This window comes from Hipposideros armiger, unplaced genomic scaffold, assembly GCF_001890085.2.
Source record: "Hipposideros armiger isolate ML-2016 unplaced genomic scaffold, ASM189008v1 scaffold_397, whole genome shotgun sequence".
Taxonomy (NCBI): domain Eukaryota; kingdom Metazoa; phylum Chordata; class Mammalia; order Chiroptera; family Hipposideridae; genus Hipposideros; species Hipposideros armiger.
The window spans coordinates 544326-571365 of NW_017731747.1; the positions used below are offsets into that span (position 1 = coordinate 544326).

The 27040-nt window shown below is 36.2% G+C and overlaps 1 protein-coding gene across 1 annotated transcript in view; it reads right to left on the reverse strand.

Annotated features, from left to right (window-relative positions):
• The window catches only part of PCCA (propionyl-CoA carboxylase subunit alpha), a 353425-nt gene that overhangs the window by 318277 nt on the left and 8108 nt on the right, over positions 1-27040 (reverse strand). The window contains exons 2-4 of the mRNA XM_019663655.1: positions 22313-22390; positions 16146-16193; positions 15970-16038 (exon numbers count right to left, since the gene is read on the reverse strand). Coding sequence (XP_019519200.1) covers positions 15970-16038; positions 16146-16193; positions 22313-22390 — 195 coding nt within the window. The remainder of the gene's footprint in view (positions 1-15969; positions 16039-16145; positions 16194-22312; positions 22391-27040) is intronic.

Here is a 27040-nt window from a genome sequence, read left to right on the forward strand (position 1 = left end):
ATGTTTGGAGAAGCAAGAGGTATATGAAAAATCTCTTTAACTGCCTCTCAATTTTTCTGTGAACCTAAAACTGCCCCCCCCCAAAAAGCATTTGGAAAAAAGGCATTTCTTATTGAAAGGAAAAATTACATGAATCCTAGTTTTGAAACTGCTTCCCCTTTGTACAGCATCCCAGCTGAGTTCCATGGATGTAGCCTAGGGATCCATAACACTTAATTGGAATAGTTCACTGAAGTTACTTTGCTATATTTAATTATAAATTCCCTTGTACTAAAATATCTAATATCCATTTGGGGACTACATTATCGACTTGGAAACTAAATTAATATATGATTAATTCACAGGAAGACTTGGAAGCAACTAAACAGTTTACAAAATTAGACATTTAAAAATCCTATTCATTTGCAGTTTTACCTGGACTTAACAGTCTCCCACACAGAAAAACAAGGTTCCTGCCCTTTGTTCCAAGCTACAAATTCTCCATTGGACAGACCATACTCTACTCCCAGCATCTAGACAGTGCTTTGCAAACAACATATTGAATACATACATAACTGAAAATGGCAATAATAGATTTCTATCTGATGTATTTATCTGAGCTGGAGCCTCTCTTGCTTAGGATAGGCTCCAACTCAAATGAATACGTACATCAAATATAAATCCACTATTGCCATCTCCCTTTTTCAGACAGCTTTTTATCATCCTGAAGATGCCTACCAGACTCCTTCCTTTGTTACTTCAACTTAGTGGTTGACATGGTGACCACTGAGAAGTAGCAGCAGCAAGTAGTGATCCCAAGTAGGACTGACACACTGGCTGGAGCTAGAGATCGAGAACTAGCAACTGAGTGCCTAGCCCAGTTAAGCGGCGCTGATTCACGGATTAGGTCCCAATCTACTGGGCTGGCTTAGGGCGTCTGCACATGCTGTCCCATCTGCCTAGCTGACTGTCTAGCTAAGAGCTGACTCTTATCTACTCAGTTCACATTTTACCCCCTCAGAGAGAATTTCGCTGAGCATCTTATTAATGGCGAGTCCTCCATTATTCTCTCTCAACAACTAGTTTGTTTCCTTCGTTCACACAATTTGTAATTATGAATTTGTATGTTTTCTTATTTTATTTCTGTCTCTAGCACTCAGTGCCATGAGAGCAGAAATCATGTTGCTCCTGGTCACTATTCTAATTCCATCAACTAGCATAGCGTCTGGCCCACAACAGGCACTAATAAACACCCAGCCTTCAAAGTGATACAATTCACTTTCTTTGGGGGAGAAAGGGTACTTTCCATATACTTGACATGGGAAGCAATATGCTACAATGGAAAGAGTACAACTTGGGAGTCACATATAATTTGAATCTGAGCTCCATTGGTTACCTAGCTAAACAATCTTTGGCAACCTACTTTACGTCTTGAAGTCGCAAATATCTCAATTTAAAATGATGGCAATGATATTTCCCTTATATAATTATTCTGATTCTTTAGTATACAGTAGCTACTCAATAAGTGATAGTTATGACTTAGAATGGTATCTTGCCCTCCACTAAGAGGCCTTAAATGAGTGAGGCTGTAACAGATATGAGTTAAGTTGTGGCCTTATAAATGTTACAATATGAAAATACTATTTATAAAGTAAGCTATATTTTCAAATCTTTTATTCAATGTATGCTTTTTCAGTAAGACTACAGAACTTCTAAATCTTAAATAGACACTTAGAGAAAAATTAATCCATGTAGGTACTTTTTCATGCCATCAGGTGTTACTTACATTGAAACACAATGTTCCTTTTTCAAACTAAGCTGTTTAAATCCACCAGAAATTTAAAAATATACAAAAACAAAGTGATATACTCACAATATTTCACTACTTTGTTGTTACGTTAAATTTTTAGTGAAAAGTAAAAGAACAAAGTTCTTATTAAAGAAAATTGAGAAGGTCTTGGGATTTTGTAAAGGCAAATGTCCACAAGACACTTCCCATAGATTAAAAGAAGTTAAAATGTTTTTATTAAAGTTAAATAGCAAGGTACACAAACACACATGAACAAAATAATTCATACATGAAGATACTGTTATAAATCCCTTTTTTCCTGTCCAAATGTAATTTTTGCCTTGCTGCTAAATAAAGTCAGAGTCCTTCCTGACGGGAATGACTAGTTTACCTTTAACTCCAGGGGGCTTAAACTATCAGTTTTTTAAGAAGCTTTAACGGATTTTGACAATTTAACCTGCTGAGCTCACAGCACCCAAGGGAGGGTCTTGGTTGCAAGTTTTATTTCTGATGCAGCTGACCACTGACTCCATAGATAATGGATTTCAATAGCAACCACCCACAGGTTAACACTTTGAGTAGTACCCATAATACTGCTTTAATTAAGTTAATAGATGAAGGTCACAGTTTGGTAGAAAGTTTTATTAAATTTGGCAGTGCTTACAATAAAAAAAAAAGTGTGTGTTCATTTGTACAGTGACTCTATAAATTTGCCTGCAGATATAATCCAGTTTGCTCATGGATTTATGCTGCATTTCAATTTATTTTCTAAAAGGAATTCAATTTATTAGTTCTAGTTCCCAAAAATATGTACATTTCTAGCATTTCTAACTCATAGTTTCATGACAGATGGCTCTAACCATGCTGGGCACAGAATGGGTCTACCTGGCACAAAGAGACCACCCACTAGAGCAAAGGGCCTTTCCACCACCACCACCACACCCACCTCCTGATTTTGGAGCATTTTGATGGTAGAAAAGATTAATGCTTTGATTTGTCTGTAGCTTCATGTGTTAAATATTAATGTCCTTCTGAAATATTGGATTTTTTCATTGTGAAAAATAAATTGTTTTTGAACCCAAACTCTTTATGTCATACAAGTCAAAAAGTATTTACAACAAATATATAAAAGGGCAAAGCGAACATATTTTTAAATGAATTGAAAATTAAAGGGTCACTTTAACATGTTTTAAAAAAAAGAGATGCTATATCATGCAAATCACACAGTCAGCAGGGTTTATACATTTTTCTGTTTTTATATGTATTTGGTAATTTGAGGTTATTTTCTTGAAAAGCAAAGAATGGTGGCTGAATTTATACATACTGAACTCAGCAATTATTGTATTTTTTAAATACACAACCTGACAGGCACTATGGTAGATAATAATGAATCAGCATGGGAGCCATTTAATATACTTCTTGATTAACTCATTGCCTGTCCAGTTCGCACACAGACATGCTTACATGTCATAATCGTCATAATTCCCATCATCCCCACTGCTAACACTCAAGCTCCTTGATTAGTGCACAACTCCCAGACGAGCCATTGCTAATGCTAAATAATTCTCTCCAGCCTCCTGCTACTATTCTGCAGGATCTCCAATTAAATATAATGTCCCTGATGAGCCATATTAATGTGAACAAATTCCTACCAGGAAGCCTACCCTATTCCATTTTACCCAAAAATGTAGAGAAAGTAATTTAGCCAAGCCAAAGATAATGAAAACATTTTAAATTGGTATAGTATAATGTTTCTGAAAAATATGTTTTTCCAAAGACAATAAAAACATAAAAAAATAGAAGAAAAATAAATGTCTAAACATCTTAAATGTGCTCTCCTCCTGATTAACTAATTCTTCACTGAAAACTTTAGTGTTTTAAATTTGCATAGGTAGGTATATTGTATTCTTAATCCAAAAAAGTTACAAGAAGCAAAGTTTTATGAGAAATGTGAGCCACAGCAAGTTTTAAGCAAGTGTGCCATTTAAAACTCTTCCAATCACCTAATTACCAGAACTTCAAGAACCAAAATCACATTAATGAAACCAGTTCCTTCCTTCCCATTAAATTCAGTATTACAGTCACTATCAGAAGCTTTGCCTTTGGAACTTTATGTTGCTGGTAAGGAAACTTCATATTGAACAATGAAACTATTAGTGGGGTTTTTTGTTTGTTTTTTGGCAAAAATGAATTAAGAATCCTATAAATGTTCTATTGCAATTTAAATGACTGGAAATGTTTCTGACATAATTAAGACCAAGTGGGAAACATGGACATGCTGGCCATCGTCTTAAAATATTCTGTACTAGTAAAAGCAACTTAAGAAAATGTAAAAGCACTTTAAGAAAATGTTATTTAAATTAACCGTCTCAACTACACACACACATATATGCAATAAAAGGTCACCTGGTTTTTCAGTTATCACCCAAAAAAACTTTTACAAAGCTGAACCTGGTCATTTATTCCTATTTGAAAATCAATTGATTGCATTAGCTGCAAATGAGTCCATTAACAGATTTTGTGAAATGATTTTGTAAAAATTAAGAACTTTAACTCCTTTCCAAATAGAAAGTTTGAAAAATATCTTCAAAAGTAAATCATGTAAATGAGAAAAAGTAAATGCATGAAGTTTTTACCTTTAAATTGCTTTCATCTCTATGCACATCTAGAATAAAATTGAGGATATTCTAGCAAAGACATAAATAAATATATAGAGAGATGTGTATATATAAATATGAAAAAATATAAAGATACTCTAACAACCCCATAAAATTTTGATAAGTTTTTCCCTAAGGTCTTTTATACCTTAGCCTACATTAATGTATTCCATCTCCATTTACCTGATCATTACCCTCCAGTTTGTTCAGCTGGAACCAACATACACTAATTACACAGTCATCACGAAGTCCTATTTGTCCTCGGTACCTCCCCAGACAGCAGGGAAATATTATCAAGGGTAGGCATGCTAAGTGATGATTCCCCTCACCTTACTGTCAATCATCCCAAAGTGCTCACAGGAAACCCCACTCAATCTCATTATGGAATCCTAAGGCTAAGACTGCAGTACTCACCAGGAATCATACTTCAAACAGCAGGCTGCCGGCTAAATGTGAGTCACAGGACTACTTCCCTGACTTTAGGTTTGGGTTTTAACACAGTAAATACCAGGTATTTCTCATCTAAATCCAATGTTACTGTACACAGACAAAGCAACAATATATTGAGAAGCTCAATTTAGCAATCTAGATAGGGTACACAGTCAAAGGTTAAAGTACAGAACCAATCTCCTTTTCTTTAAAAAAATCAAAACACTAACTTTACAGGTTTCATACAGATATAACATTATTTTGCTATCTCTTATGGAAAGGCATACTAGTCTTTTTACTTGAAAACAAATATAAATAAAGGTATCATTAAATAAAGTTTTCTAACATGCATTTTGAGGAGTACAACAATCTCTAAGTTCTCAAATTCTTTGCTCCCGCTATTGAAACTAAGGAAGTAGGGTCCACCTTCCCATTTAGAAAGTCCGAGTCACTAAAACCATCAAACGTTTCTTATTCCTTATATTTCTTAACTTTTCTGGGACTACCTAAAATCATATTAGTGGCATACACCCTAGAATCCACCTCTGCTGCCTGCTAAGTCAATATTAACAAGGCCCTCTTCAACAAATTAAGAAATTCTCCCATATCAGCCCTCTGTTTAAAATCTAATGAATTTATACCAAAGATGTGGCTCTTCTTACTCCAAAATTTTATGGAGTGGTACTAATTATTTCTACTTTATAAGGTACTATATTTTAATATCTGTTAGAATAGTCCCCTCTTCAATTTTCCTCAGAATTTTTAAGGCTATTCTTGCATATTTACTCCTTTGTCAAGTCCCCTGTCTAAAAGTACATTATATTAGGATCTAATAGGAAAATGTAGATTAACTTAGACATAACTGGCATTTACAATATTCAGTTTTCCTATACAAATCAAGAAGTCCTCATATAAGCCCTACAAATTTCATTTTAAATTCATATCATAGTGTTTTATCTTTTCCGTTTATTCTATGAAGTTATATTTTTAAGCTATATTTTTCTATCTTGTTGACACACACACACACACACACACACACACACACACACACACACAGGTGGTGCCAAAAAAATGAATACACATTTTAAGAAAAAAATAATAATAATTAAAATTGTAATAATATATACCTAATAAAAGATGAATACAAGTCACATTTGACTTCTGCATTTACAAGAGGTGCTCAAAGTGGTTACCATCAGCATAATTTTTTTTTCTTTTTTAAAGATTTTATTGGGGAATTGGGGGGAAGGTAACAGCATTTGGGAATCGGGGAAGGGGAACAGACAGGTAGACAAATTGCTGTTTTGTTCTTCAGTCTAGTTGTGGAGGATGTCGCTTCACTGGCCCATGTTGGTATGATCATTGTGCTCTTCCCGGGTGAGGCAGTCAGTCGCTGGTCGTTGGTTGGCCACTCACAGCGGCTCCCGGTAGCTCACACCGGCTACCAGCCGCTCACACTGGCTGCCAGCCACTCACATAGCTCACGGCAGCCCACGGCAGCCCACTGCAGCCCTGCTGCAACCTACACCGTTGCCGGCGACTCACGGCAGCCCAGCTCCAGGTTGAGCTGTTGTTCATCATCTTAGCTGTAGAGGGCGAGCATCACTGGCCCTCAATGTGGGATCCGAACCGCAGCCCTGTTGCTCAGAGCTGGTGCTCCCAAGTGAGCTCTTAACCAGCTGAGCCACTCGGCCAGCCCCAGCATAATTTTAATACAGTTTTTTCCTTTCTTAAAATGTGTATACATTTTTTGGCACTGTGTGTGTGTGTGTGTGTGTGTGTGTGTGTGTGTGTGTGTGTGTGTGTGTATATGTATTATAGGTTTCTTAATATTTATTTTTAGCCACCAGAGATATTTTCATTGTTTCTAAAGAGTTAGTCAGTTGACTGTGTAACAGGAAATTCAGTACAATTACATTTTTATGTCTGCCTTTCTTGTTCACCATTTTATAACCGCATTGCCTAATTAGAATACACTACCTAGCACTTCTAGAGAGCTGTTAAATAGTAGGAGAGATAGTAAATTTATCAGTCTTCATCCTGACTTTCATGAGAATGCTTCCTATGAGGTATAACCTTTTAATTATTGGAAGGCAGTATTCATTTAATCCTGTTTTACTAAGGATTTTACAAGAAGACAGTGAATTTTAAGTAATGTTTAGGCTTCTATCAAAATGGCCATATAGTTTTTCTCCACTAACCTACTAGTATATTCAGTTAAATTAATAGTCAAATATTTAATCATATTGAAATGTCATGAATATACTCTGCATGGCTGCAGCATATTATTTAAATAAATTAATTTATCCTATTTCCTATACTTAGGATTCTTCTATCAATATATATAATAATCTCTGTAATTTTAATTTTTGCTTACTATCTTTATCCAGATTTTGATTCCTGAGTTATGATGCTGGCTTAATTTTTTTTAAGTGGAAATCTATTTTTCTTTCTCTAGATCAATTTAAATAGTGTCAAAAGTTTCTGCTTCCTGAAAAATGAAAAAAAATTTCTGAGAATCTCTAGGTCTGAATACTCTTTCATTTCTTATATAATAACAGAGTCCCTTAGTTAATGATTTTTTACCTTCTTCAGGCTCTCTCATGCACAGAGTTATGGTCCTATACATAACTACTTGTCACCAACTTTGTAAATTAAGCAAAACGAAATAAGTTACAATTTTTAAAGGATTAAAAGCATGTTAAACCCCATTTTCAATAATGAATAGAACAGCCAAAAGATCAACAAGGAAATAGAAGACTTGACTATCCCTATGAGCCATCCAATCCTAAAAGACATCTATAGAACACTCCACCACCCAACAAAAGCAGAATATACATTCTTCTTAAGTTCACGTGAAACACTCTCCAGAATAAATCATAAAACATAAAAACAGGCCATAAAACAAACATCAAGAAATTTAAAAGGCTAGAAATAAGAAAGCATGTTCTCCAACCAAAACAAGAAAATGAGAAATAAGGAACAGAAACAAACTTGGGAAACTCACAAATATGTGGAGTTAAACAACACACTCCCAAATAACAAATGGATCAAAGAAGAAATCACAAGGGAGACCACAAAATACTTTAAGAAATGAAGAGGATACAACATCCTAAAAACATATGGAATGCAACTAAAACAATAAGTAGACAAAAATGTGTAGCTAAACTCCTATATTAATAATGACCTCAAAACAATAACATAATCTTCTACCTTAAGAAACTATTTTTTAAAACAGCAAACTAAACCCAGAGCAAGCAGAATGAAGGAAATAATAAAGACTACGGTAAATGTAAATAAAGTAGAGAATTAAAAAAAGAGAAAATCAATGAGACCAAAATTTGGTCCTTTGAAAAGATCAAGAAAATTGAAAACCTTTAGCTAAAGTGACCAATAAAAAAAGACTCAAATGTCTAAAATCAGGAATGAAAGAGTCTAAAATAAGGAATATTTTATTTATATGAGATTTTATCCAATCTCATAGAAATAAAAATACAGAAATACTATACACAATCATATACCAAAAGAAACTAGATAACTTAGATGAAATGGACAAATTCCTGGAAAGACACAAACTATAGAAACTGACTCAAAAGAGAACAGAAAATCTGATAAACTTATAACAAGTAAAGAGATTGAATTAGTAATAAAAGAACTACCCACAGAGAAAAACCCAAACCCAAAACGCTTCACTGGTGAATTCTACCAAATATTTAAGGAATAATTAATATCAATTCTTCACAAACTCTTCCAGAACAATAGAAGAGAACACATCCCAACTTTTTATGAGGCCTGCATCATTCTGATACAAAAAACAAAGACATAACTACAGACATAACTCTTATAAATATGGATGAAAAATTCTCAACAAAGCACTAGCAAACTGAATCCAGCCAACATAAACAAAAGACAATCACCATGATCAAGTGTGATTTATCGCAGGAATGCAAGGCTGGTTTAACATCCAAAAATAAATTAGTGTAATATATCATATCAATAAAGAACAAAAACCACATTATCAGTAGACACAGAAAAAGCATTTGAAAATTCCAACACTCATTCATGATAAAAAAAGCACTCAACAAACTAGGAATAGCAGGGTACTTCCTCAACCTGATAATGGGAATTTATGAAAATCCCCGAGCCTAAATCAAATTTAATTGTGAAATACTGAATGCTTTTCCCCTAAGATGAGGAACAAAACAGGATGTCTGCTTTCACCACTTCCATTCAATATCATTCTGGAAGTTAAAACCAGGGAAATTAGGCAAGAATATGAAATAAAAAGCATCCTGATAGAAAAGAAAGAAGTAAAACTATCTCTATTAGTACATAACATGATCTTCTAGAGAGAATCCTAAGGAATCTATTTTAAAAACCTATTAGAACTAATAAACAAGTTCATCAAGGTTGCAGGACACAAAATCATTATACAAAACTCAACTTTTTTTTTTTAACAATAAAAGGTGAAATTAAGAAAAAAATTACAGGGCTGGCCGAGTGGCTCATTGGTTAAGAGTTGGCTTGGGAGCGCGAGCTCTATGCAGCAGGGCCCGGGTTCAGATCCCACATGAGGGCCAGTGACGCTGCGCCCTCTACAGCTAAGATGGTGAACAACAGCTCGACCTGGAGCTGGGCCGCTGTGAGTAGCCAGCGACAGCATAGGCTGCAGTGGGGCTGCAGTGGGCTGCCGTGAGCTACTGTGAGTGGCCGGCAGCCAGCGTGAGCTGCCATGATCCGCCGTGAGCGTCCATCCAATGGCCAGCGACCAATCTGCCTCACCCGGGAACAGCGAAATGATCACAATACCAACATGGGCCAGTGAAGCAACATCCTCCACAACTAGACTGAAGAATAGGGGGACAGCAACTTGTCTGTTCACCTTCCAGGATTCCCCAACACTGTTCCCTCCCCCCAACTCCCCAATAAAATCTTTTGAAAAAAAAAGAATTACAATTTTAGTAGCATCAGAAAGAATACTAATATGCTTAGGAATATAACAATGTAAGTATAAAACTCATACTCTGAAATAGTATTAAACTATTGAAAGAAATTAAAGTGACCTAAACAAGTAGAACGAAATCAAATGAAATATCTATGTTCATGGATAGGAAGACTTAAAATGCTGAGATAATAATACTTCCCAAATTGATCTACAGATACAACACAGTTTCCTTTTAAAATCCCAGCAGGAAACAGTCTTCCACTAGGACTAGCTTACCTTCATAAGCCATTCTCTACAAATCTTGCTAAAGAATGATAGGCCTGGGGAATGACTCATAAAAGACAATTCATGACTTGGTAAGAGGCTTAACTCCCATTTTGCTTTCTCCTGACCTGACCATTACCCACTGGAGTACTTTACAAGGCTTGTTGACTCTGGCCTCATGCCCAGATGCAGCTGCATTATTCTCATCCGTATACGTGAGCTGTTTTCCTGAGTAAAGTCTGACTTTGAGACTGCTCTAGATCAGTCTTTACTTCTCAAAGAAAGCAAGAAAACATCCTCAACAGAGAATAGAGTGTCATACTATTTTAAGACAATCCAACAATATGACAACTAGTTAACCTGCAAACCCTCCCTAAAAGCACCTAAAATCCTAGATTAAATATAACAAACATCCTTTCAATGAACAGCTTAACTTACAAGAAACTACAAGCAATCCTTGGGATTCAAAAACAAAGAGGAAGTGAAAAGCCAGATAGCATCCACTAGAGCCAATACAATCGCTAATCTTCGTGAGTGGACATAACAATCTCAATAATCTATTGGGTCGTCGGGAAAGTCATGATGTATTTTTCTATGTTTTTCAATGCAAAAATGTGTCATGACTTTCCCAACGACCCAACAGAGAACTGAGTTTCAACCGTCAGAAAAACAAGCCATCTGTGAGTTGGAATTTAGAAGGAAAGCTCCCTACATAAGGCCAAGTTGCTCAAAGGTTACATCCTCAGTGAAAAGGGAAGGAGGGGATCAATCAACTAAGTAGGGAGATGGCAAATACTTATCATTATCAACTGTGGTTCAAAGTAAAGGGAAAAAGTCTCCTCTGGGAATTAGAAACTATGAGCCTATTCAACAGAAGGAAGAACGCATGCATGTGTGCTTGTGTGAGTGCGTGAGTGTTTGTAGTTCCATTTTGTTTTTTCCACTATCTCATAACTCAGCAACCTTCATGCCAAGAGATTAATATTAAGATTAGTCCCAGGGGCAGCCGGTTAGTTCAGTTGGTTAGAGCACAGTGCTCATAACACCAAGGTTGCCAGTTCAATCCCCACATGGGCCACTCAGCTACACCTTCCACTAGATTGAAACTGTTTGATTTGGAACTGAGGAGTCCTGGAAAAACACACTGTTCCCCAATTTAAAAAAAAAATTTTTTTGGGCCGGCTGAGTGGCTCAGTTGGTTAAGAGCTCGCTCAAGAGTTTGAGCTGAGCAGCCATGAGCTGCCAACAGGTGGCGGGATGGCTCAGCTAAAAAAAAAAATTAAATAAATAAATAAATAAATAAAATCATAAAAAAAAAAAAAAAAATTTTAAGTAAAAAATAAAAAATTCCTGAAAGAACATTTAAAAAAAAAAATTAGTCCCAGATTAGTGATGTGCTGGAGGACCTGGTAGAAACAAACATAGCACCCACCCACAGGGCCATATCTATAACCCAAACCATGCTGGAATTCAACAGTAAAGATACCAAAAATGAGGTCACAAGCCAAAATCTACACACATCAGCAAACAATCCATTGTGAGGAAGAGTCAGAAATAAAACAGATACCTAGAAACTTGAAATATCATAGAACTTTTAAAATAAGTCTACAAAAAATGTGTAAATGACATAAAAGGACTCAACTACATAAGTACAAATAAGGAGGCAGATTCAAAAAGGATTAGCAGACTAATAGATTTCTCAACAGACAACCAACAGAACAAATGCAGCAAAGTAACCATGTGTCAGGCAATGTTCATGACTGGATGCAAAAATATTAGATGTGAGGTTGTTGGGGGACAAAATATTCACATGGATTCAAAGATTCACTCCAAAAAAACTAATCGAAAAAGAGGAGAAAACACATCATTATAATGGAGACCTGGTAAAAGCTACCTGAACCAAGTGCTCAAACTTACAACCAATAGAAGGGTCAAACATTATGAACCTCTTGATTTAATACTATTACTTAATATTTATATAACCTGGATTTATTTATGAGGAAACAATCATACAAATCCAGAATATCTATAAGCCACATGGCCTGACATCAAATCATCATCATGAAAAATAAAAAAAAAAGGAGGGAAGATAGAAGGACTATTTTAGATTAAGAGACTAAAGAGGCATGATAGCCAAATGTAATTCATGAACCTTGATTGAACTGCGGACCAAAGAAAAATCCTACAAAAGACATCTGGAGACAACTGGAAAAAGTTGAATATGGTTTGCATGTTAGATTACATTATAGAATAATTGGTAATTTTCTTAGGTATGATACGGTATTATAGATATGTAAGAAAATTTTCTTACTCCTGGGAAATGAATACGGAAGTATTTGGGGGTAAAAAGCCACAATGTCTATAATTGATTTATTACATAAGTTATAAACAATAAGTTATTTAGCAAATTCTTTAGTAAAAAAAAAACTAACATGCATTATATTTACACACACACATAAGTGGATAGAAATATATGCAAATGTGTCAAAATGTTAATAATTGGTGAGTCCACGTGAAGGGTACATAGGTATTCACTGTACTACTCTTCAAGTTTTCATTATGTTTGAACAAACACTTAAGAATATGAATGGTCAATAACATGGGAAGGTACTCAAAATCAATATCCACCAGGGAATCTAAATGAAAACCACAATAAGAAAACATAATGGCCACTACAACAGCAAAACTCAAAAGTACTGATATCACCAAGTGTGGACAAGGACATGGAAGTACCTGAACTCTCATACATTATTGATGAGAGTATAATATGACACAATCATGTCAGAGAACTGTTCCACAGTTTCTTATAAAGTTGAAAATGCATTTATGCCAGGGGTCAACAAAATACCACCCACACATAGGCCAAATCCAATCTAAGGACTGTTTTGCACAGCCCTCAAGCTAAGAGTATTTCTTGGGCCGGCCGAGTGGTGCGTTAAGAGTTGGCTTGGGACACCAGCTCTGAGCAGCAGGGCCGAAGTTCGGATCCCACATGAGGGCCAGTGACGCTGCACGCTCTACAACTAAGATGATGAAAAACAGCTCAACCTGAAGTTGGGCTGCAGTGAAGCTGCAGTGGGCTGCCATAAGCTACCATGAGCAGCCGGTAGCTGGTGTAAGCTGCCGTGAGTGGCCGTCCAATGGCGGGCAAGTGACTGCCTCACCCGGGAAGAGTGCAATGATCATAATACCAACATGGGCCAATGAAGCGACATCCTCCACAACTAGACTGAAGAACAAAAGGACAGCAATTTGTCTGTTCCCCTTCCTTGATTACCAAATGCTGTTCCCCTCCCCCAATTCTCCAATAAAATCTTTAAGAAGAAAAAAAGAGTAGTTCTTACATTTTTAAAGGGTTATAAAAAAAAATCACACACAAAGAATATGCAAAGGGGACAGTATGTGATCTGTCTAAAATATATTTACTATCCAGACAGATAATATATTTATTATCTAAATATAAAAAGGTTGCTCAGCCCTCATATACCCAACAATTCCTCTCCTAGGTATTTACCCAAGCGAAATGACAGCACACAGATGTTCACAAAAAGAATTGCACAAGAGTGTTTATAGAAGCCATGTTCATAGTAGCTAAAAATTGGTGGGAGTGTGTGTCTGTAATTTGACAAGCTCACCCTAAAATTCACATGGAAAAGCAAAGACACAAGAATAATGAAGACAATTTTGAAGAAAATAATGGGAGAAGGGGAACAACGGAAGTAAACTGCACCATCATCAGCCAACTACTGCTGTCAAACGCAGTTTCCTCAAAGTTGTTTTATATATTGAGGTTCTCTATAAAACAACTTTTTTTCCATTAAACATTAATTATTTGTAAGTTAGTTGTCTTTCCTTCTTTGTGACTTATCATTTAATAGTTGTAGTAGCTGTTAGCCTTTCTCTACTGCTTAACGGTTTAAAAATTAGCTGTTTTTAACATAAAATTAATAGCATTTAAAATCAAGTGTTGTAGTTGTTTCCTACTACAACAATATTTACATTTCAATTTGTGAAAGTAACACATAAAGCACACAAGATTTTTGACTTTAAGTTACAGTTAAAATGCTCACCTCCTGAAAATAAACATTGGCACATTAACAATACATCTGAATAGCATGACTTGTTCCTATTATCAATATTGTAAAGCTGATTAGATATGATGTGTTCACGTGCTAAGGAAGCAAAATATGCTGTTAGAGGATTTCACCTTTTTAGCTTTCTTGAGTCTGAACCAGAAACCCAACAGCAGATTTGGCACTACGGCTGAGACTTAAATTAAACTTTGAACATTCCAACCATCATTATTATCCTGCTTTTACTTATAGTATCTGTCCAGAAACTAACTTAAAGTAGGTATTAAGAGGAACTGTTGACAGAGAATTCATTGCTTCCGTTGTGGGGCCTGGCAAATCTTATTCTAAATTATGCATTATCATCTCTGGTATACTCACTATATAAAAAGTGGCTAAAAGTCTCTAAAATATAAAACCACCACCTGTGCTTTAAGAAAGCTATGAATGACCAAGACTTAAAACTTACACAAACTCTTTTGAAACTAGCTTTTTCAAAGTCTGGAAAGTGACAGTCTACCTCTAGATCAGAATACAAAGCTAGAAATGTAAGAATGGGAAAAGTTAGTTGTGTTATTTGGGACAAAAACCTACAGAAGTAGATTATTCTATAACACCAACATTGAAATATGAAAATATAGGAAAAGAACAAAATATAAATAATTTTAGACTATCCATGCCAACAGCCACCTCCATGAGAACACAGCATAAAGAATTAACTATATTTGGATGCAGAAAATAAATAAATGACAAGTGTCCACAATTCAAACTTTTTTCTCTCTTAACTTATCCATGAATGAAAATGTCTCCTGAGCTAATACACTAAAAAGAAACACAAGATGAGAAAAATGAATTTTAAATCTATTAACTAGCTTGATGGTGACAAACTTTTTTCTAGAGGAGTTTGCTGGTAATAAATGCCTTAGTTTGCCAATCAAGAAACAGAGTGAAGTAATAGTTCTCATTGTTTCATGAATATCTTGTGAGGAATATAAACTACTACTGAAACTATCATAATGAGGCAAAATGAACAACATACTTCTAGGTAAAATAAGAAATCACAAAAATTGAAAATTCTGTATATTAAATTACTATGATAAAAGCTGACATTACCAATAGGTTCCATAATCAAAAGTAGAATGAAAAACAGTAACTTACATTAAAATTCAACTACTTATATTTCATTCCATAAAGCTCCAATGATTTACATTCTTTTCCCATGGGATTTTCTCTACGCATTCAGAGTTCATTTCTGCTAAAAAATGCCTGTTGTGCTAAAAATTCCCAATAAAATTATGTATCATTCACTGCTTTATGCTATACCTTCTTTTGTTCATGTCTAGTTAGCATTAGCCTATCTTTCACTTATCAAACTTTCAGCTGAACACAGTAAAGCTTTCAGGAAGGTTAAACAATTACAGCAGTCCCTTAGCGATACTGGAGTTGTGCTATCAGGAAATGTGCTCTCATAAAACAGCATTATATAAAAACATTTCATTAATATTTGAATCTAATTTTCTCATGCTCTGCTTAAATCTACTTGGTGACCAACAGTCAGTCTAGCAATTTTTGTATTCTATCCTAGGTTTTTAAAGCCTTAAAAAAAAAAAAAAAAGTTAAGACAACCATTGAAGACATTATGATGCTCCCATTGTGTTTACTACAAGACTGAGTAATTAAGTAGTGTTAGGGTTTCTTGTTTTGTTTTTTTGTTTTGTTTTTGAATTGTGTCTGCCCTTTTCAGGACAAGAAAAAAAACAAAATACACACTTCAGTGTTTTTTTCTATTTGACCCATAATAAGGTCCTGATTCAAATAAAGCAAAAATATACTTACCGAACTGGCATCAACATCACTGTGGATAGCAACCGTCTTAATACCCATCTTCTTGCAAGTTTTAATAACCTATTTTAAAATACATTCATGTTATCTATTAACAACGATTTATATTTAAAGGAATTTAATAATAAAATTCAGAGTAAAATGGAAATTAAGATTAAAATTCTACTCACCCTACATGCAATTTCTCCTCTATTAGCAACAAGAATTTTATCAAAAGTCTGAAGAGAGAAACCACACATAAAAAAATATTGTTATTCTCATTTTGGGACCAGAAAACACCAACTCTTTCCACAGTTACATTGGACATAATCCTAATAAACATTACTGCCTAGAGTAGTACTAAAAACTACACATATGCTCATTTATAACCAGGCTGCTACTAAACTCATCTGGTAGGATCTGGCCCTGTAATTATTCTGTGAAAGCAGCAATTGACTAAGTTCAACCATTTATAAGTAAACTAAGAATGTCCACTTGATTTATTTTCTTAATTCAGGGAAATTGTGTCATGAGTTCTTTATCAAAGTCTGATATAATTTATGTGTTATCTTTATTGGCCTGGGGCATAGCATTAAATGATATTTTCAATCATTCAAAACAGATACAACAGATACAAATTCCACTTATATCCAAAGGCTCCCAGATCAAGCAGGTTATGCTATTTGAATACAATGTTAAGTATGAATAGCCATCAAATTTTGAAGCAGCTGAGGCCACATAATAGAAATAGTTCCATTCTGTAGTTCCTTTATGGTGGAGACCTAAATTCTAAGCTCAGCTTTGTCACTAACAACCTATTTGACTTTGAGCAAGTCAATCTCTGTAGGTCTTGATTTCCACATATATAAACTGATAGCCTTCTTTTCTTCTCCTCATTAAACTTAGTTTTAATGGGTCTCAAAATTCTGTGACAGATTTTTGGTCAAGTTGTTTCCATTAAAAAATACCCATTTTAAAAAACTAATAACTTAAAAACTGCCACACACACAAAAGAAAAAAAAAAAACCCCAACGCTCCACAAAACATTCTCCTTTCCTTTTGAAGGTTTTAGAAAGCACTGTAATCATTAACCAGTCTTTTTTTTACTATTAAACTCAAGTGGCCAATTGAACAAACAGTTCTGAGGCTATTCTTCCACCACTGATTGACTAGGGTGGCAGGTTTAGGGGTAATATTCAGTTAGCCTTCCGAGCATTCTGCGCTGACTTGGTGACTTGGCCACCTCCAGCTGTCTTCTTGTCCACTGCTTCGATGACGCCCACAGCAACTGTCTGTCTCATGTCACAAATAGCAAAATGGTCCAGAGAAGGATAGTCAGAGAAGCTTTCCACACCCATGAGCTTGCCAGGAACCATATCAACAATGGCAGCATCACCAGATTTCTAAAACTTCAGGCCATCTTCCAGCATTTTCTCAGAACGATCAATCTTCTCCTTCAGCTCAGCAAATCTGCAAGTCATGTGAGCTGTGTGGCAAGTCAGCACAGGTGCGTATCTGGCACTGACTTGGCCTGGATGGTTCAGGATAATCACCTATGCTGTGAAGCCACCTGCTGCCATTGGTGGGTCATTTTTGCTGCCACCAGCCACAATGACATGAACATCTTTGACAGACGTTATTGTTGACATTGAAGCCCACACTGTCCCCAGGAAGAGCTTCACTCAGAGCCTCATGGTGCATTTCAACAGACTTTACTTCAATTGTAACACTGACTGGAGCAAAGGTGACCACCATGCTGGATTGGAGAACACAGTCTCCACTCGGCCCACAGGGACAGTACCAATACCACCAATTTTGTAGACATCCTAAAGGAGCAGATGCAAGGGCTTGCCAGTTGGACGAGTTGGTGGCTGGATGCAATCCAGAGCTTCAAGAGGCATGGTTCCCCTGACACTGCCATCTTTACAGGTAACTTTCCATCCTTTGCTCCGAGGCATGTTAGCACTTGGCTCCAGCATACTGTCAACCATTCCAACCAGAAATTGGCACAAATGCTACTGTGTCAGAGTTGTAGCCAATTTTCTTAAATGTAGGTGCTGACTTCCTTAACGATTTCCTTGTATCTCTTCTGGCTGTGAGGTGGCTCAGTGGAATCCATTTTGTTAACACCAACACTTAGCTGTTTCACACCCAGTGTGTAAGCCAGAAGGGCATGCTCACGGGTCTGCGCATTCTTGGAGATGCCTGTTTCGAATTCACCAACACCAGGAGCAACAATCAGGACAGCACAGTCAGCCTGAAATGTGCCTATAATCATGTTTTTGATGAATTCTCTGTGCCCTGAGGCATCCATGATGGTCACATAATACTTGCTGGTCTCCAAGTTCCACAGGGAGATATCAATAATGATACCATGCTCATGTCCCCAAAGGCAACCAGTATTACCAGTTTCCTGTATATTCTTCCAGATAAGCCATGCATATAAAAGGATCTACAAATAAAGTTAAACCAACTTTAAAACTCCCCCTCTGCATCAACAATTATAAGTAAACATCAAGTGCATTCAATAACTTCAATGTACACTATGGCACAATCACAACAAAATATGTGAAGTGCTATAACACAGCTATGTCTAAGTCTGTTACATGCAAAGAAGGGAAACTGACAAGCACGTACAAAGGCAGTAACACTGAAAGCAGAGGGTAGCGCTGAAAACTATATATTGTATGTCAACTATAATTGAATATATATATATATATATATATATATATATATAGTCATATATATAGTCACGGGACATGGAGTATAGTGTGGGAGTGAAGTCAAAAAAATTTTAATAGAAAAAAAAATTTTTTTTTTAATTTTAATAGATATGTATGATATGGGGGGGAGTGGGGCGGCAAATTGGGGAGGGGGGTTGTCTTTGAGGGGTAAAAAGTATAACTATTGCACTGTGTTGTACAGCTGAAACTAATTTTAAAAAATGTTTATTTCCCAATTAAAAAAAAACTATACAGCTCAAGCACAAAATGTATATGGGGAGTTGTAGCAAATAAAGCTAGGTAAAAGGGCCAGATAATAAAAGGACTTATATGCCATTTTAGGAACTGGGACTTTGTCCTGTATGTTGGAGGGCCACATATAAGGCACTCTGAAGATACTCTAAGGGGCAGTGGGGGGGAGGAGGGACCACCTTTACATCAGAAACCTGAGTCACTGAAGACAGGGGGGCTTTAAGGTACCATGAGAGAGAAAGAACTTTTGCAGCAGCTGTTCTATAACTGTACTAATGATGTCATCAGGGTAAGAAACACATTGGAAGTTTCCTGAGGATTTTTTTACTTATTTTCTTTTAATCCATTCTCTCTCTATCCCTCCTTCCTTCTTTCCCTTCCCTATTTAGATCTTCATAGGTGGGTTCTAAAACCAAGGACAGACACTTCATTCCATTCAGAGATCGAAAAAGGCTGAGCTGGCACATTCCACTGGGTACTTGGACGAATGACTGGGTACTTGGAGGAATAACAGCAGAACTCCAGACACTGAGCCTCTTACCAAACACTTGAGAAGGTGTACATATAGCACAGAAGGTAAATGTCAGCTCAGAAGAAGGACAGACCTGAGCTTACACCCAGCTTACACTTACTATCTATGGATTTTGAGCCTCAGTTTCCAAACATGAAAAGTAGAGTTGTTAAGGATAATACTGAGCAGCTGGCATTTAGGGCACATGCTTTCCATATGCCAGGTACTGTGAAGAATCCCTTCTGTGCACTGCTGAATTCTCATAATAGTCCTATGAGGTCCGCTCTGATAATATCCCCATTTTACAAATGAGAAAGCTGAGGCTTGCTATGGCCAAATCACACACCTAAGTCACTTAGAAAGTTAACTAGTGGTAAAGCCAGGGTTCACACCCAGATACTCATGTCAAAACACCCCATGACATGACGTGATCAGAGTATAATGGTGCAAGTTTAAACACTATATTATTAATGCCACCTAAGATCACACTTGTTATGGCAGACCCACCATAGTGCTATACTGGCTCACATGAGCTTAAGGCCTACTGAAACTTCCTGCTTTTTTTCTAAACAAATTACTACTAAATCTTCCCTATTCCCATGAACATACATGAGACAAGTCGACTTGCTAAAACTCAAGTCAAAAAATAATATTTTGAGTAACGATGAAATTTCACCTGTTTTAATTTTGACTTGATGTGAGTCACTGATAAAATGTGGGGTAAGAAAACAGTCAATGGCAAGTTCAGAGGAGCATCAACATAACAAATATGTATTAGCAAAGGTTAGGTCCCCCTGGACTAAAGACAGTAACAATGAACAAACCAGTGCAGTATTTAATGAGTGGCTACAAAGACAGCTTGAGTCCCTAGGAGTAGAGAGGTCCGATTAAATGTACCCCAAGGGAGGGCAAGTCTACCAATTCAGTCTGAATATGCACCTGTGCTACTAATCAGTGTGTATCACAGGCTTTATGGCTGAGGACACTACATTTTCTCCACAAACACCTTAAGCAAAGGAGATGCAAAGTTAGCAGGTAGCAGATTTGATTTCAGACATTTACAAAAAAATATGTACCTGCTTAGCAGATTCTAAGGGAAGGGGACTCTCTTTAAAATGTCCTAAACCAAGATAGTTATACACCTTTATTTCTTTTTAATTATCAATGGCCACCAATGCAATAAGCCAGTTGGATATTCCTGCAACCTCACTATGAGGTTGTAGCGAAAACAAATCTCAAACCAAACTCTGTCACACATGTACATTTACTAATAGACATAACAATCTTAAAATCTGCTGGATAAGCTAAGGGAACATCCTGTACTTTGAAATGCCCTGACAGCCTGCATAAAAGCCTCACCTGAAGCAAATGCAACAATGATCTGATTTGGCTAACCATAGTGTCAGAATCAAGCTAACCAGAGTCCCTAACCCAGTGGCAGAGCACAAGACTAATTCATTTAGGAATCAAGCTTAGGTTCTATCCTTAAAAGTCAAGAATGAAAGGCCAACTAGATATTGTCGTTATAGACTTCTAATTCAGGGGCTGAGAATTTCTATAACATAATAGCCAAAACACATATTGTGAATACCACTAATGTCATTAATGAGAGCCCATTTCTAACACCTACTATGCTAATGGAAAGGCTACCCATGTTTACAGAAGATGGCTGAACCACTTGTAGAATTTCCCCTCCCTACCCCACCCCGCCCCCAAATGTGGCCTCTTAAATAAATGCTAGCTAACCACTCCTACAGTGTTCCCAATTAGGACAGCTGATTACATCTAAATGGGAACTCAATACTTGTGTGCAGAAATGTACATACACACATGCGCCCCAAGGCATACTGGCTATGGCTGAAGTATTTATATTAAACTATAGATTTCATAACGGAGTTTATCATAGCTAATTCATCTGGACCTGTGCTATCCAACAAACCAACCACTAGCCACATAAGATTACTGAGCACTCCAAATGTGGCTAATCAAATTGAGATGTGCCAGAAGTGTGAATTATACACTGGATTTAAAAGGTTTGGTACAAAAAAAAAAAGAAGAATCTCATAGATACTTTTTATGTCAATTATATGTTGAAATAACATTTTAGATACTGAGTTAAAATATATTATTAATTTCATCTGTTTCTATTTCTTTATGTGGCTATTAGAAAATTTTTAATTATACATATGCCCTGCAACTGTGTCCACATTATATTTCTATTGAACTGTAATGATGTAGTCCCTTTCTTTCTTCAGGCCTCCAGATCTGAGTAACTTTGTATACTTCAACAGATGATTTAGAAGGCATCTCAGCTATTTCACTGTCAAACAATCATTCATATCAGTTCTACTTTCATGAAATTCAACTGAAACCATCTCTTCTTAACCAAAATTCTGTTCCTGCCCTCTTTGCTGCCTTTGCCACACTAAATCATGTTTTATCTCTAATCACCATTTCTAGTCCCTTTATCTCTATTACAAGCCTCCAACATTATCATATACTAGGATTTTAATTGGTATTCCCTTGTCCCAAAATTTACAATACACATAATTGCCTTCAATCATAAATCTTGTACATATTAAGTAAATGAAAAAAAAATAGTTTAATCAAGAATCTCTCAATATTCTGCTGAAAACAATAGAATCATTGCAAATGTATTCAATTTTTAATATATATATGAATACAAAATTAGACTCAGGTTGTTGGCCACCATGAAAAAAGGAACAAAGGTTGAGCACCTATAAAACCTATGATGTTAAAGCAAGAAATCATTACACAGCATTAATAAAATGTAATCTGTTCACTGAACACGGTGTGGAGACAAAGTAAAACCACTATAACTGAGCTATTGAAAGTTTTTTAAAATACTTACTTTTTCATCAGAATCATATCCCACTGAACAGAGACTACGGGACACCATTAAGTACTGTCTTGAATAGTGTGAGACATGCTACAAAAAAAGAAAACAGAAAGAAATTACAGATATTTGAATGGGTTTCAAAAACATTTTTTCAGGATAATTCTTCCAGTATGCTTCTGTTAGCTAAAATGTTTTATTAATTAATATACATGGTTCTAAGCAACATGCCATAACTATGGAAGGTAAATCATAACCACAGACATCCCCTTAGCATACAAGAGAAACCAAAGGCATCAAAACAATCTCCAGAAAAGTACAATAAGTCAATGAGTCCAATAAAATGTGAAGACAGGTCTTCTTTCTGATCATGAGACTGATATGCAGAATCAGAATGTCACGTACCATACAGAAATTTATACAACATAAAATAAGCCTTGGCTTTCAAGGGGCTTCAATTTTAAGTGACCAGAAAATAAATTAGTTTTTATTTGCTGATGTCTTGAATATGGTTTCTTATTTTTTCCTGGTATAAAAGAGATAAAAGAGAAAAGGTAATACTAATAACCAAGCTCACTTCTAATTCATTATTTATAAATGTTTGTGGGGAAAACATATCTTAAGGACTTAAAACATTGAGAATAATCACTAATAAAAATTATAGGCAAGGTTTAGGAAAACAATTGACCCAACAGTCACTGATAAAGCTAGACCCAAAAGGGGGTGAGGAGGGCAAAAGTACTACCTCTTAGAACTTCCTACAAGGATAACAACTCAAAGAAATACAATGTTTTTGCTGCAACGTTTTTAAATGAACTCAAGGATTTATACAGTTATTTTTTTTAAAGTATCAATCCCCAAATTGCAAAATGTAATCTTTATACAAAAGTGAAGATAATAGATACAAAATATACACTTTACAAAATCAAGCCTACACTACCAAGTAAAAGACTAGTGAACAATGAACTCAGAATGGGAAGAAAACAGTTACTATGTCCTTTTTAAAGATCAAATTTATTCTCCTATCCCTCAAAGCATCCCTGAGTTCAAGAATATTAGCCTCTATTTTGAAAATGAGAAAACTGAGTCTCAAGAAATTTAATTTTTCAAAAGTCACAGGGCTAGGCTGTAATAGTTACAAGATTTAAACATAAGCCTGTTAAAAGCATTCTGAAGTTTTTTATTTTAAGATAAAAATAGGGGCAGCTCCCACCTTAACACTAATGTCTATGCAAAGATATGGTTTGGGGTAAAAAAATTACAGTTTACCAAGAGGATCTCACCATTCCCTGTGTGTTCAAATAAAAATTCAGTCTTCCGTTGTCTTCAGCAGAATAGCTATAATTTAGCAACTTTACTCTTACATCCAACTTACTAGAATAAAGACTATTCCGTCCCCTAAAAACCATGTCTTATGTTTATAGCCTTAGCCAATACGAAAAACTAGGAATGAGAGGCAAAAGCTATCTCGAAATTTCTCACATTTATTCTGCTGCAAGGTAGCACTAGGACATTTACACAAGAAAGTATATAGCATACCAGCTTCCTATCAATTTAATAAAATGGAACACAAAATAGTTTCTACTTTCACAAACTCTCTAATACTGTAAGGTACATAATGGTCTGTTGTGGGAATAAGTCAACATATCCTTTTACAAAAGGCAAAATCATACATATGCCTTTAATCACTAACAAATAAAGGGTATAACTGATTCCTGGTGGATAAAAATCAACCGTGAGTCTTCCACAGACAAAACAGTCTGGGACAGACATTTTAGGTATTCTAATCAGCTTTGGAGAAAGAATAAACAGTGACATTTAGGTTTGGGGAAGGGAACGCTTCCAAAAGCAGCATTACCACCTGGGAAAGAACTCTGGGCGAGGAAGTGAGGAACCTCAGTTCTAATCTAGCTCACCCTGACACTATTTCTACAACTTGAACAAACCACTTTTAACCCCCTCTTCTCTTGAAGAAATTCAAGCTTAGATGACTTTTCTGTAAGGTCCCTTACTAACCTAAACCACTATTACTCAAAAAAACAAAAGCTTAGTACAAGGGAATCTAACATATGGGAATCTAGCATTTGATGATTGTTGAAGGATATGCAGTTAATCTCAACTAAAGACAGTGACACAGATCTCGCTTATTGCTGAACTACTCTGAGAATAACACACACACACACACACACACACACACACACACACACCACTAATTGGTGGAAATAGGGCTAATTATAGCTGATATTTGAACAGCTCAGGGGTTAGGGATGTCCAACCCTGCGCAGCCAAAAATCCAAGTTTAAGTTTTGACTACAGTGGGCCCTCTGCATCCATGGATTCAACCAACCTCACATGTTTTCCATCTGTGGCTAGGAACGCAAAAATACTGTTTTCAATCCGCGGTTGGTTGGATCCTCAGACTTGAAACCCCATACAAAGGGCCGACTATATTTCTTGTAAAAAGCTCCACATATAAGAGGAACCATGCCATTCAAACCTGTGTTGTTCAAGGGTCAACTGTACATAGGCTCTAATAAATATGAATTACAGATTAGGTCTCTAGGATACCTTTGAGAATAAAAACCTTAGGACTCTACTAGGTGGGCTCATGAAGAATGGACTGAGTTACACGTGGCCCAGCAGGAGAGAGTTTCTGTCCCAGAATGATTCAGAAATGTCTAAGCCGCCAAGTTCTCAGAAATGTTTGGGCTGGCTGACTCAATGTATACTATATGTTTACTTTCAGGAAACTGAAACATAACACATCTATGCCACACAATTCCTAAAACTAAACCAACTCTGCTATAAGTTACACCTGGCCAAAACATAGGAAACCACGTAGCACTATACCTAACTGATCAAAACTTTTTTGGAATCTTATTAGTATTTAAAAACACTTGGTTCTGAAGACCTAACAGACTATATTTTACCACCATTATAAAAAAAGAAAGCATACAGCTTGTACACATGTGAATGTGACCATCTGATCCAAACTTTTAAAAAACATGGATGTCCCTGGTCAGCCAAGTAACTAGAAGTAAAAATGGTACAAGCAGACAGAGCTGTAAGAGCAGAACAAGTACTAGGCAGAATAAGGGTTTGGGCCTTTCCCACAGTGAGGATGGATTGGTTTGCAGTCAGCCCCGTAAAACTTCTCTTTGTTCCTGTTTACTCCTAGTGGACTTACATGGAAATTCAAAGTTATAAAGAATACAGGTCAAAAAGCAGGCAATTTTGTAGAGCTACAGCATAATTTTTTTCTTTATGCAGGGAATAAGTTGGCAGAAATCTTCTAATTTGGACTTATACACAGAATTATAATGTTTATTGTTGTTTTTTTTGTTGAGCATTTAACAAACTGGCTACAAGCCCAGTCCACAATTCTTTTAAGACACTTCCTAGCAACAGGAGTTCTAGGGAAAGCTTTAATCAACTCCATTTATAAAGACTATTTAGCCTATCACAGCCAAAAGGAGAAAGGTCAGCATGTGCAAAATGACTCCGCAATAACATATTGCATTAGTTCTCTTCTGCAAGAATAAAGATTGCCTATATTTTCCACACTTAGAAAGGAAATGCCTGCTAACACATGGGAAGTAGCGTGACCTTCAGCGTCACAAGACCTGGGTGAACTCTTTGCTCTACTGATTCCTAGTTATGCAACATTGAGCAAATCATTTCTCTGGGCTCCCGTTTCCACCTATAAAATGTAGGTGATGACACCTCCCCAGCTTTCCTACAGAGTTAAGGGGATCAAAGGAGCCTTTATAAACTGTAAAGCACCAAGGAAATGTAAGGTATTATACACAAAAACGAAATCCAATTATGCAGGAAAAATCCCGGTTCCTTCTTAAAAATCATACCAGACCGTTGGGAGTTACCTTTAGAGTAATAACGTAGTAATTAAGAGCTCTGCTCTAGACTCAGACAGATTTTGACCTGGGTTCGAATGTTGGCTCAGACATTTCTTAAATATATAGGATATTTCCTCATATATAAAGTAGGTGTAAAAACAGTACTTATCTAGGACATAAGGAAGCTATGAGGATTAAATGAGAATGTGTAAAATGCTAGCACGGTTTTACTGCTATCTTAGAATAAGCATACAAAGTCGTCTAAGCTTTTTAAACAAAGGGAGAAATGTACAGCTCTTAGACAAACTGGATACCTGCCTCCAGCCATTGGAAACGGAAATTGAATATGCTTCTCTAAACTAAGGTAGACCCTACTTTCACATTCTAAACGTGACCTCATGTGGACAGCCCAAACTGGTAAAAACCAGTAGCAATTATCTTAAAGAACAATTTAAACACTAGATCTGCAAAAAACTATGGTTGTTCTTAATATGCCCACAGTGGCATTCATGTGAATAACAGCAAAACCATCCTGTTAACAGGGTAATTCCTTATCGAGATTCATTCTGCTTCCGAGAAGAAACTATCCACAAAACTGAGTCAAAGGAGCCACAAAATGATCTTACCAAAGTAAAAGTAAACACTGGTCAGTGCTTCAACTTCAAAATTTCCAGGCGAAGGTCCTCTCTTCCACATTTCATGACGCAGAGCTCGGAAGCATCTGCTGAGTACCTATTTCAGTGCTTTAACAAACCCAGAATGACCTTCGAAGGGAACGCCCTGCCCTCTAAAATCACTAATCGAAGTCAGGCTTTTTCACTTAATTAAGCACAGCTTTTTCTTTCAGACATTAACTATGTATTTAGTCTTCAGGACCTCACTAGCCAGA